The sequence below is a fragment of the Amblyomma mixtum genome, chromosome 3 (assembly GCF_055824585.1).
Source record: "Amblyomma mixtum isolate Tamu chromosome 3, ASM5582458v1, whole genome shotgun sequence".
NCBI classification, from domain to species: Eukaryota; Metazoa; Arthropoda; class Arachnida; order Ixodida; family Ixodidae; genus Amblyomma; species Amblyomma mixtum.
In genome coordinates this window covers 93,796,219-93,808,984 of record NC_143014.1, presented here as the reverse complement: position 1 = coordinate 93,808,984, position 12,766 = coordinate 93,796,219, and the positions used below count along the sequence as shown (strand labels likewise).

General features: G+C 44.1%; 1 protein-coding gene across 6 annotated transcripts in view; it reads right to left on the bottom strand.

Annotated features, from left to right (window-relative positions):
* LOC149350980 (uncharacterized) overlaps nucleotides 1–12,558 on the bottom strand; it is a 33,510-nt gene extending 20,952 nt beyond the window's left edge. For 5 of the 6 annotated variants that reach the window (XM_089580160.1, XM_089580159.1, XM_089580161.1 and 2 more), the window contains exons 1-3: nucleotides 12,345–12,558; nucleotides 11,248–11,415; nucleotides 8,323–8,379 (exon numbers count right to left, since the gene is read on the bottom strand). In XM_089580160.1, the coding sequence (XP_089436286.1) occupies nucleotides 8,323–8,379; nucleotides 11,248–11,415; nucleotides 12,345–12,478 (359 nt within the window). In that variant the 5' untranslated portion in view covers nucleotides 12,479–12,558. The remainder of the gene's footprint in view (nucleotides 1–8,322; nucleotides 8,380–11,247; nucleotides 11,416–12,344) is intronic. The other variant, XM_089580163.1, reaches the window with a different exon arrangement.
* Nucleotides 12,559–12,766: the final 208 nt, after the last annotated feature.

Genomic DNA, 12,766 nt, shown 5'->3' with positions numbered 1-12,766 from the left:
GAAGGAAAGAATGCCTTGTGCACGTGCTTTGCACCATTGTTCCCTTTTAGAAATGTGTTGTTTATCATAAACGCACAGCAAGAACTAAATAAAATTTGCTTTTCCAAGTACAACTCGCCTTGTGCATCAAAATGCACAAAAATATGTAACTTTTCACGGATACATCTAGTACCGGCATTTAATGGGTTAAGTTGTAATCGGTTCATGGTTCTTTGAGTGCACTGTAGTACCGTGTTCTGCAACTTTATCGGCAAAGGTTTGAAAAATTCTCTCGCCACAACCGTTGGCTCGCTTGTGGTGAAACCGCGCATAAAGCTTCCTCATTGTTGTCCGTTTTAAGGCATAGTAAGTATAAAAGAGGTACATACCAGGTTTGGTCACGCGAGATGCGAAACCAGAAGCACCCGTGTTGAGATCGAGCCGCCGTCATCAGGCAGGAATTCATCTTTCAAAATGCTTTGATAGGACTCAGCTGTTACTGTTTCTGGAAAAAAAAAAACGGGCCAATCACTCCCTCACGCCAAATTCCACACCACACAACGATGCGTGGGGAGTTCACCGCCCTCGTGTGGATGAAACGAGGGTTCTCCTTTGCCCAAAAACGAGTGTTTTGCCTGTTCACGCGCCCGTCAACATGAAAAACCGCTTCGTCACTGAAAAGCAAGAAGTCGAGGTGTCCACAGTCCGCATTGATCCGCTGCTGCTCAGACTGGCAGAATGCTACTCTCATGATCTTATCTGCCGGGCTTAGATTTTGGTGCACCTGCACCCTATAAGGCCGCCATCCCCTCTTTCTTAGAGCCCGGCTCACGGTCGACGAATGGACTCCAAACATCAGCCCAGCACGAGTGGAGGTCATATGGGGATCACTTTAAAACGCCCCCTCAAGTGCATCGCCAATCCCGTTGTGCCTCTTGTGTTTGTCACTTCTCATTTGCCTCAAGAACGACCCTGTTTCTTCGAACCTGCGCCGCCATTTAGAAACTGTGTAACTAGACGGTGGTCGACGGCGAAACTTCAGTTTGAACTGCTGGCGGACGTAGCTCGTGGAGTCCAACTTTATCAGCCACACTACTGCCTGCGCCTTCTCCTTGGCAGTGTATGTCGGCATAATGCAGCTCTACACTCCACAGCAGAACGAAGCAAGCACGACTGAGAAAGCAGGGAAGAATACTAAAATCCAGCACCACAAACCAGAATGCAAACCGAACTCTTCTGTTTCTCTAAATAGAGCCGCGAAAGCAGACGGCAGAAATACGACGAGACAATGGACAACATACCTTTTATTGGTAAATCACCGTCAAGTCATTTAATTTGTTTACGATAGTTTTCAAATTGCGTTGGCCGAAAAATATTTCACGCGCTTAAGCAGACGACATAGCCCGAACGACGCATTCAAAGCAAAGCCGCCGCGCTCGCCTCAGTGCTTCCGTCGCGGCGCTTTCCTTCAGCGATGCCAGATGACGCCATCAGTACCTTTCGGCAGAAATTCGATGACGGCGGCTCGATCTCAACACGGGTGCTTCTGGTTTCACATCTCGCGTGACCAAACCTGGTAAGTACCACTTTTATACTTACTATGCCTTAAAACGGACAACAATAAGGAAGCTTTGTGCGCGGTTTCACCACAAACGAGCCAACGGTTGTGGCGGGAGAATTTTTCAAACCTTTGCCGATAAAGTTGCAGAACACGGTATATGTCACAGCTCAACCATTCGATTTTCATAGCTGGAGTGCACTGAGTGCGCATGGCTACTACAATTTGCCAATAAATTAATGAAAGCACTTCTTGGAACATACTCCATGCTTAAGCAAAACCTGTGTACGCCGGCTGAAAAAAATTTGCTCTGCCTATTTTGTCATTCAAAAGCGTGTCGACATGTTAAGTCAAAACGATCATGCGCTACCGGAGAATAACCAAATGAACGAAATCGGGTCCTCTTCTGACCAGAGACAACAAATAATACGGTCCTTATCATAACTTGAAAACAATTCACCTATAAAGCTTTGTGAATAATCAGTGCAGAAAATGAATGCTGTAAACTGGTCAGTGTGCTTGCACATATGATACCTCACATTGCATTTGGTGCTAAAACGATTGCACACAGTAAAAAAATAGTAAACGAGAAGCTGAAACAAATACCTGGCTCCTACACGCATCGTAATATCCTAGTATCAGTAGTATCCCAGTATCGTATCTTTACCCAAAGCCGGGCAGCGCTTTCGTTTTCTCAACTGAACCAACATGGTGGGCCTGGTTCTTGGAACACTAAGAGATGGTACTGTCATTTCACATTGTCTAATGCATTGGCTTAAAAAAGCTCCAATGTAAATATTAATGTCGGTAAGAATAGCTCCTTAGACTTGGTCTTCTTGCAGAGAATACACCGCTATCACTGTCACACAATGGTTGCAATTCTCATATTCTTTTCATTCAAGCTTCATTTGGAGCTTGCACAACGGAAGAGCCTTGAGGCTCATGTAAATATTTTTGTTCTGCTTAGTTTTAACAGTCTAGACTAAGGGACACTTTCGGAGGTCTAATAAAAATTTGTACCTGCTGATTTCATGGCCTAAAAAGCAGCGAACAGTGGCAAGTACAGCAGCCTAGGCGGGACACAGACGGTCACATGACATGTGCGTCACGGAGTGATGTGTACTGGTGGGCGTTGTTGTGTCCACTTCACAGTTGCGCTCTTTTTAAATGGTGCGCAAAATGCCAAGCATCTGTTAAGCCACAGAGCAGAGAGAAATTAATGTTTTGGAATTCTAAGAAATGATATGGCTGTTACAAATGGCCAGGTACAAATCTCTTGTTTCAACCAGGCGCATAAATGTAATAGTTGAACAGCTTACTAGTTCACTAGCTTACTAGTTAACGTGATTCATCTGGTTTCTGACGTCCGCCACCAGTGGCATTACGATGCCACAGCACACTTTTATACCTCAAACCAGCTATTTTTAAAACCTTGCAGCAGACTTTATTGAAACACCAAGTCTACTGATCACTGGTGTATTCTGTTGCCTATTCCGGTTTGTGGTGTTCGTACTTTTGTGTGTCATGCACGCCTGCATTGTTAGGCGTGATTTCAACAGCACAGTAGTCAATCCCCATACCTGTGGACCAAATGGAGCTGTTTTCTTTCCGTTCTGATATTAGATTGCATGAAGCCACTCCTACTGAGGCCCTATTTGGGTCGATATTACTGAAAAAGCTCATTAATTTGTACCTCAAGGGACTGAAAAAAAATGTTTCAATTATCAAACAACCCTAAAAAAACTGTCAGAACTGCTGGCAGCATGGTAAATTTGATGACTGATTTTAAGATGAAAATAGTGCAGCAATCACTGTTTTTCACATTCCCATCAATGCTTTACTGCATGCATACTGTCAGGAACATTGAAGCAGATCTGCTCCTAAATCGAAGGGTCTCTGGCATTCTTCACAGTGCGACGCAGTGGTGTTCCATCATTACCGCGCCACACCCAACAAAAATGGCACTGTCGCCTGTGAGGAGGCTTCACCACACGAACTGCAAACAGCCTGTGACGAGCACACAGTTTTGGTTTACATCTTTCAGGATGCAGATGATGCTGACGTGATTCCCACGATACCCCATGCAGTGATGTCATTTTATCAATATCATGTTGATCCATATTGAATCAATATATTGATACTGAATCAAATATTACACAGAATAGCAACACACCTGGTGTATGGCACGCAATTCCAAGGTGAAAAATATCTCACAATAATGAACCAATCTGATATGCATGAAGTTTGCGAACAATGCTGGTTTGACATAACATGTAAATATTTTTCCAAAGCATTTAGAACTGTGAATATTCAAGTGACGCCCCTCCGCTTAGTTGAAAAATCCAACGTTCCCCATATTTTTACAAACTATGGGAAAAGAACTCATGACATGTATAGTCCTTCCTGTTTTAATAGGCTGAAGATTAAGAGAGAAGTAAACAGCATTAAAAACAGGTTAAAAAACTTATACGCCCATTGGCAGGAAAAATGGATCTGAAATTAAATAATTTATATTACGTGGGCTCATAGGGAGCAATACCTAAACAGACTTTCCAACACACTTGTTTGAGTTGAGATTTAGTGTTCCATGTGAATATCATGTTTTTTTAATGTTATAATGAGTGTATCTTGCGTTAGTGTATTAGCATGTATATGAGTGCATTTATGAGAGTATTTCTGTAGCGTCCAGTAGGTAAGAGTGTACATAATGAGTATTATAACAGGTATACTGTGCATTGTATAAAGGCTGCTTGTTCGGTTATTTGTCATGAAGAGGCACTTTGATTTTGATTTTTTTTTTTCTGTAAGCAGTGTGTCTAGCCTGACTGCCCAGTCCCGCTGGCTGGAAATTACCAGGAAAAATAGTGATGTATAAAGCATTATTATATTATCATTATTATTATTACATGTATAGCAGGAAAACCAACTTAATTAACTGTAAAATGCATATTTTCTGCACTCAATATTTCAAAGCAAATGCTCATTCACAAGTATTAGAAACTGGGATCTATTCAATGTAGAAGGCCTTCAATTTCTCAGTACAATCAAGTGCCCTAGAACAAAAAAATTTAAAGCTGATCAGTTTATTTTGGTTAATTACTCATCTTTGCATTGCACCATATTGCGTAATGTCCACACAACATCAGTGCTCTTAATAGATGGTGTGAATGGTGGAAAATGGATCTCAATAGTACCTCTAAGTGTAAAGTCTCATGTGTCTCAAGGATTTCTCCCAGTCCTAGACTTCATCAGCCTGACTATGCCTACTGCAGGGCAAAGGCCTCTCCCATGTCTCTCCAATTAACCCTGTCCTTTGCCAGCTGCGGCCATCATATCCCCACAAACTTATTGATCTCATCCACCCACCTTCCTGCCGTCCTCTGCTATGCTTGCCTTCTCTTGGAATCCACTCCGTTACCCTTAAGGACCAGCGGTTATCTTGCCTTCACATTACATGCCCTGCCCAAGCCCATTTCTTCCTCTTGATTATCTGCGTTTGTTGCCTCACCCACTCAGCCTGCTTGTGGTCTTTGAACGTTATACCTACCATTTTTCTTTCCATAAATCGCTGCGTTGTCCTTAACTTAAGCTGAACCTTTTTCGTTAGCCTCTACATTTCTTCCCCGTAGGTGAGTACCAGTGAGATACAGCTGTTGTATACTTTTCTCTTCAGGGATATTGGTAAGCCACCAGTCATGATCTGAGAGAGTCTGCCACATGTGCTCCACCCCATTCTTATTCTTCTAGTTACTTCCCTCTCACTATCTGGATCAGCAGCCACTACCTGCCCTAAGTACACGTATTCCCTTACCACTTCCAGCACCTCGCTACCAATCGTGAAGTGCTGTTCCCTTGCGAGACTGTTGAACATTACTTTGGTCTTCTGCATGTTAATTTTAAGACCTACTGTTCTGCTCCGCCTATCTAACTAATTGATCATACTTTGTAGCTCATATCCTGAGTGACTTAGCAAGGAAATGTCATCAGCAAATCGCAAATTACTTAGGGTAGTCTCCATTAACCCTTATCCCTAACTGTTCCCAACTCGGTCTTCGGAGCACCTCTTATAAATAAGCAGTCAATAGCACTGGCAAGATAGTGTCCCCCAGACTGACACCCTTCCTTATTGGAATTTATTGCTGCTTTATGAAGTAATATGGTAGCTATGCAGTCGTTTATAGATATTTTCCAGTATTTTCTCGTAAGACTCTTCTACACCCTGATTCCGCAATGCCTGATTGACTGCTAAGGTTCCAGCTGAGCCCAATGCTTTCTCGTAATCAATAAACGCTATATATAGGGTCAAAAGAAAACATTCGACAGAAGTCTGTCTGGTTGGGAAATTTAATGTTAGGAGAAGGTAAGTGACGCCAACCAAGTAAAATACAGGAAAAACACGACGTTTCGGGACCGGCTCGGCCCCTTCTTCACGGTGTGACTACGGGCGAGCGCAGCTTGGCTTTTTAAGCCCCTGTGTGGAGGACCTGCGGGTCAATGGCCGCAGCCCATGGACGTAGGATGAGGGGAGAGTCCCTGGGGACTCTCCCCTCATCCTACGTCCATGGGCTGCGGCCATTGACCCGCAGGTCCTCCACACAGGGGCTTAAAAAGCCAAGCTGCGCTCGCCCGTAGTCACACCGTGAAGAAGGGGCCGAGCCGGTCCCGAAACGTCGTGTTTTTCCTGTATTTTACTTGGTTGGCGTCACTTACCTTCTCCTAACGCTATATATAGGGGTTGGTTATATTCTGCACATTTCTGTATTACTTGAGTGATAGTGTGAATATGGTCTATTGTTGAGAACCCTTTACGAAAACCTTCCTGATCATTTATTTGGCTGATTGTCTAAGGTTATCCTGATTCTATTCGCGATTTCTTTAGTAAATACCTTGTAGGCAACAGACAGTAAGCCGATTGGTGTGTAATTTTTCAAGTCCTTGACGCCTCCTTTTTTATGAATTAAGATAATGTAAGCCTTCTTCCAAGCTCTTGGTATGCTCCAGGTCATAAGGCATTGCGTATACAGGGTGGCTGCTTTTTTCTAGCACAAATCTCCCCTCCGTCCTTCAAGAGATCTGCTGTTACCTGATCCCCGGCTGCTTTCCCCCTTTGCATTGCTCCTAAGGCTTTCTATACTTCCTCCTTCATTACTGGTGGGACGTCCCATTGCTGCAGTGCTCTACTGCCTATCTCAGAGTTCTGATTACATTTACTACAGCTCATTTGTGTAGAACTCTTCGGCTACTTTAACTATCTTATCCATATTGCTAATGACATTGCCCTCTTTGTCTCTTAGAGCATACATCTGGTTTTTACCTATGTTTAGTTTTCCCTATGCCTGGTTTTCAGACTTAGCCTCTACTATCTAAATAACAGTTCTCGATCAAATCTGTCACTTCCTACAGTTATCTCGATGTTGAAATCTCTTCTCGTCTTATTTGGTCTCTTCACATTAACACCATAATTAACAATGCTGATGACAAACTTGGTTATCCTCGCCATAATTTGTCTTCTGGCCTTAGCTGACTTAAAGTCCCATTGTACAAGACTGTCTGTAGCAAACTACAATACGCTCCATCCACCTGGGACACCAACTGCGCTAACCTAACTTACATCCTTAAGCTTGTTCAGAAAAACATCATTCGATTGATTCTGCATAACTATCATCGTATTGCTAGCATATCGTCAATGAAACACATCGTAAACCGACTGTCTTTGGCTTCTCATTGGAAATCTTTCATGTCAGTTCCAAGCTTCATACCGTGCTCAGTCCTTTGCCTTCATACTTTTTATCGCGATTAGACAAAAACACCCCCTGACTCCTTCATTCCCTGTACCTCAAAGGTCTAGAACCACTCCCCCGGACCTACTGCCAGCATTGGAGACGTTCATCACTTTTGAATCGCATTAGCCAACATTGTACATATAGGTAACTGACTTGTCTGCATTGCATTTATGCTTCGTTTGTTTTTTGTAATCACCACTACCCTCTGTAATGCCGTAGGCCTTCAGTGCAAAAAGAAATATATATACATATATAAAAAAAAAGAAAAAAACAGATTTGCTAAGAGCTTCTGCAATAAATATGGCCATAAGTTAGATCTGTCTCACACCTTCCTTTTGTATGATGTGAACCACTGAAATTGTTTACTTCACATGAAAGAACCACCTCAGGCACATCGATCTACACCACGTAGTTCCTAGAATGAAATGGGTGACCATCACTGCTAACGCAAGCAGCTTAGGATTTGTGCATCAGCACTGACTGCAGTATCATTTGCTCACAGCTAAAAGCATTTGGTTCAGTTATCCACAACAGAGTTTGGTGCCACCATGGCAGCAGTGTTTCTGAGAATCGATCATCAAACTTAGTCATGTAGATGCTAAATGTGTTTTAATGTACCTCTATGCTGCCACCCATGAGGCACACCATAGTTGAGGGCTCCAGGTTTTAAACAGCTTGTATCACTTAACATGCATATGAATTTGCAAGCAAGTTGGCATCAGCAGCTGAAATGCACCTCAAAAGCATGCTTGCACCTTGAGGAAGTGAGTGGTGCTCTTTGTAACTAGTCTCTTACAAAGGGCGGGCACAACTGTAAACAATTATTACAAGACTTGCTTATTTTATGCTCACTGTCTCTACTACTACTGCATAACTAAACCAATGAATAAACTGCCTTCTGGCCCTTACCTAGTAAACCACATAAATTGAACAGAGGAAGACAAAACAGCAGGCACATGCATACAAAGGCCGCTGAGCACCATTTGATCAACTGGCTCTCACCTGGGCAACGTGACAGTATTGAACATTGGCGGCCTTGAAAGTCGCACATGGGCACACCTGAAAGACAGATGAAACAGACAAATAGCCTCCTTATGTGTGTGGCTACTGAGGCTGCCTCTTCCAAACGGACCTTCTCTTACCTGTGTGCTAAGGGCAGCGCAGGTGATAGATTTCTTGCACCACTTCACAAGAGCATTAGCACAAATGCTCAGCTTAGGGTCAGGGGCGAATTTATTCGGGGGAGGTGGGGGGGGGGGGGGGGGGGGGGGCAGTCTCGTCCACATTTCTCAAGTGAGAAGTTTTATATATGAAAACTATGCTGAACCCCATTTTTTTGGCAAAGAAAGTGAAAGAAATATATGGTGCAAATGAGACCCCCCCCCCCCCACCCGCCCCCTCTAAGATTGACCCACAAACCCGCCCTGCTTAGCACTGGAAGCACCTTAAAACTAGGCCATGAGGAAGGCCTCCTTATTACTATCTAACTAATCACACAAAAGCTGCTGACAAACTTGTATGAAAACAAAAATATGACATGAAATAACCAATGTGCGGAGAAGCTATTCAAAACCGCGTTGCACAAACATTGTCCCTTATCTTTACAGTGGGCGAGTGGATGGGAAAGGTGTGAGATTGACGAAGGGGAGGTTGGAGGAGGTTGGCAGGTGGACAACTACTCAATAGCGTTTACCCTTCTAATCAAAGTATACAACTGGATTGCCGCATAGATTATAATACTTATATTATTGATCATTGGTGCATGGTCTTAACAAGTTCCTGACTTCCTTCAAGTGAATGAGAAATTACTCCAAATGCAAATAAGCTTACTGTTTCTTTTGTCCTTTACAATCAGAGCACCTCTGTTGTATTGTCACAAATGTAAAATTTTTCTCACACTATATCCAAAAACTCACTGGATCATTACAATACTCAGTAATGCGAATGTCGGTCTCTCTCAAAGCCTTTGGCTTGTGAGCTAAATTCCTCACACTGAACGCCTGCTAGCACCAGCAGTTGTTTTGAAATTCTTAGTGAATATAGCAGATATGACATTGAACATTGCATGCAAAGCTATATATGTTTTTTTTTGGTCACTAGATACACTCCTAATGCACATTATCTAATGGAATTGAGAAACTAGGTCAGTTGGAAGTGTGGTGAGAGGGGCGCATCTACAACATGGTGCCCTTCCTGAGCAAAGTCAGAGTCAGTTCTCAATGGAGCCTGTGTCTCCTGGAACACCACCCCTCCATCTATATCAGCAGTGGCCAAACTGTGTCTCTTCATGGGTCCAAATGCGGCTGGCATCTGTACCCCACCTCCCATTTCTGCCTCTAACTACAGCTTTCCTTATGTTCTAGAACACAGGCACACGCAGGCAGCTAAAAAGATTATTTTTTTATGGCTCTTTGTATATGGCTGTCTGACCACCCTTGATCTATACATACACCGCTGCCTGCCGGCACTTTCCGCATCCACAGTACCCTGAGAGACACTTAGCAAGACAGAATGAAACCACCGGCTGGTGCGAGAAGGTTCTGTCACCAACTCAGAGCCCTTTATTCTAAAGCACAAGCGGGTCACAGACTTATGGGCCCAGAAAGTCCGCCAACGACCGTTGCAGGTGTCTGGTAGCCATGGTCCAACAAGGAAAGCGTCAGCACCTGGGACATCCTGGCAAGAATTGGCCACAACTGGCTCAGAGCTTTCAGTGAGCAGAAGGCCGTCAATAAAAAAACATTATCCCGACGTTCTCTGGAAGCATTGCACTATATTAGGAAATTTGCCAAAGAAACTTCACACACGTACTCTTCGACACCGAAGCGCAAACATACGAACTCCCAGCACAGGTTCGTATTGGATACTAATGTGGAGTTTTCAGTATTCACGCATTTGCACACAAGTCTACGAAGAACTTGAGAGTTTTCAAGACAGAGGCGAAGAAAGCGCGGTATGCGTAACTTTTTGTTTGCATACATGCCCAGTTCATAGAGTTAATATGCCCGGTTCACCGGATGTCGCACCATTTGGGGCACACTATCAAGTTTCATCGGGGAGCTGACAGCTAGGTCGGCCAGGCTAGCTGTTCAGCCACTGTTCGAGGAACTGGCAAGAGTCCTCTCTGCAGCAGTACGGCTCACGCCACTTGCTGAAGGAGCGGCAATGCCAACTATATTGTTCTGTTGACTCACTGAAAGAGGGCTCCATGCTCTGGCGATGTGTCAGAGCCAGCATTTTCGCACGGTTTTTGCCCATGTTTACGTCTCCACCTCCATTAAGTGGCTGGATGCCGCAAGGTCGCATTCCCACTACCCCAGGCATGTCCCAGACCAACGTTTTTAAATATGGACAGTACAAGCAGTTGGAAAACAGCGTCAGCACGCCATGGTAGCGAAGGCTCCATAAATGCCCATTGGTCCAAAAAATGGCGGCTCATGGGCATCCCAGCGCCCCAGGATGCTGGGGGGCACACGAGTGCGTGACGTTGAATGATGTCACGTCAATCAATTATTGATGGTCGCAGTGCAGAGAGGAAAAAGCCCTGAAGTGCTACAAATGTTGCCAGTTGGAAAATTCAAATGTACAGAAAACATGCTATGACAACTTCAATTGAGGCAAAAATGACATCAAATAGGCGCACCAAGATACACATGGGGCATAGAGCACTGGGACTACTCTTCACATTTCATTTCTTTAACTGAGAGAATATAGCAGCTATGTTTACGCCTGCATGGCAATATTAAAAAAAACAAGTTTTAGAATCAACAAACCTGCTCAACGCTACAGCATTATACCATACATAGGGCCTGCGGATGACCTCGAGACGTGCTTCTTGTCACTAACCGGAGTAATTTGAAGCAATTCTAATCAAACTAAAGCATACATGAAGTGCAGTTTACAGTGAAGTGCAAGGACATTCAATACCGCCAGTCCTTTCTCGAGTAGGCACGACAGCATCGGGACGCAGCCATCTTGGCTGCAGATTCGCAGACGGTTCGAAGTGCTTGAAACAAACTCTCAGGTCTCGCAGCTGGCAAGGTGTCTTCTCCAGGCTGAGGTTGCGGCAGAACTGCACCCGGCCACGTTTTGTACCTGGACATGATGCAGCATGCATGTTATACAACTGCACCGAAATAAATACCATATAATCCAAGCGTCAATATGCCACGATTCCTTTCACCTAAATGCAGTACATTATATCTTAACTATGGCAGTATATGCTCCCACCAAGCCTCAGAGTGCGGTTACGCTCGCCCTGATACCACGCGGTTAGCTGCTTTTCTATGCTCAAAGAGTGACGAGAGAGAAGCAGCGGAATGAGTTTAAAACTTCATTGAAGGTCATGTACACGCAGAACGGCAATAACTACCCCTGACCGAATTCAGTTAAGGCACCGTCAAGGCGGCGCACATACACGGGGTTGAGTTTCGATACCGTCAGTTGCGAGGGGATCCTCAAATTGGCTTCACGGTGTTGGAAAACCCATTAATGTCATGCTCAGAGCTGTTAGGCAGCACAGTTGGTTTTAAATTGGCCTTGCGGTCAGTAGAAGGCACGTGGTTGCTCCTGTATCAAGTTCACGTTGGTGAGTCGGCTACAAATAAGACAAATAATGGGCCGTTTTCGCACACCTTAGGACTGCAAGTTCGTGCCCTATGGTTTACTTAAATATCCCCGATAACATGAAGCCAAGTACGCATGAAACGGTTACAGCTACGAAACAGGCGCGAGAAGCCCGACAAAAGCATATCTAGAGCAGACGACAATGGCAAGAGCTCATGTGAAAGTCCAGCGGGAAGCGGTGTAGTAAGACGCCGACGGTACAGTCCACGCTGTCGCAATGTGCCACGGAGCAAAGTTTCTTCACATGCCACAAGCTCATCTTGGAGAGCTAAGCGTTTCAAACGAAGAGCGTGAAGCGTGACCCAACGACGGGAAAAGATTTCGCACTGGCCGTACACCGAAAGAAACGACAGAACCAATAAAACTGCTGCAGTGGTGCAGCGAGGTGCAAATCTTACCAAACGGTGTCAAAGAAGCGACGAGCAAGGACGACAAAACTTCCCAAAGAGGCCATTTCAAGACCGGCAAGCTTAGTTTCTACGCTTTCCCAAACGCGCTGTTGCAGACAGCTGGCGATAAGGAATCGCTTCATAAATTTATAGTGCCTAGAATATACTATAATAACTCGGAGGAAGGAAAACACAAGCTTCGTAAGCTCCCGCCACCGGCCGCAAACCGAAACAAGGCCTGCAAAGTTGCGCTGCAAATGCACCACACACTCATAAGCAGAGGACGCAACAAGAACGTTGCAAAAAATTACAAAATTCAGTATAATGTTTTAATAAAATAATTTACCTATTTTATAAAACCTGGAATTAAAATATTTATTTTTTGTTGTTGTATAACATTTTAATTTGTACTCTTATATTTCTTTATATGA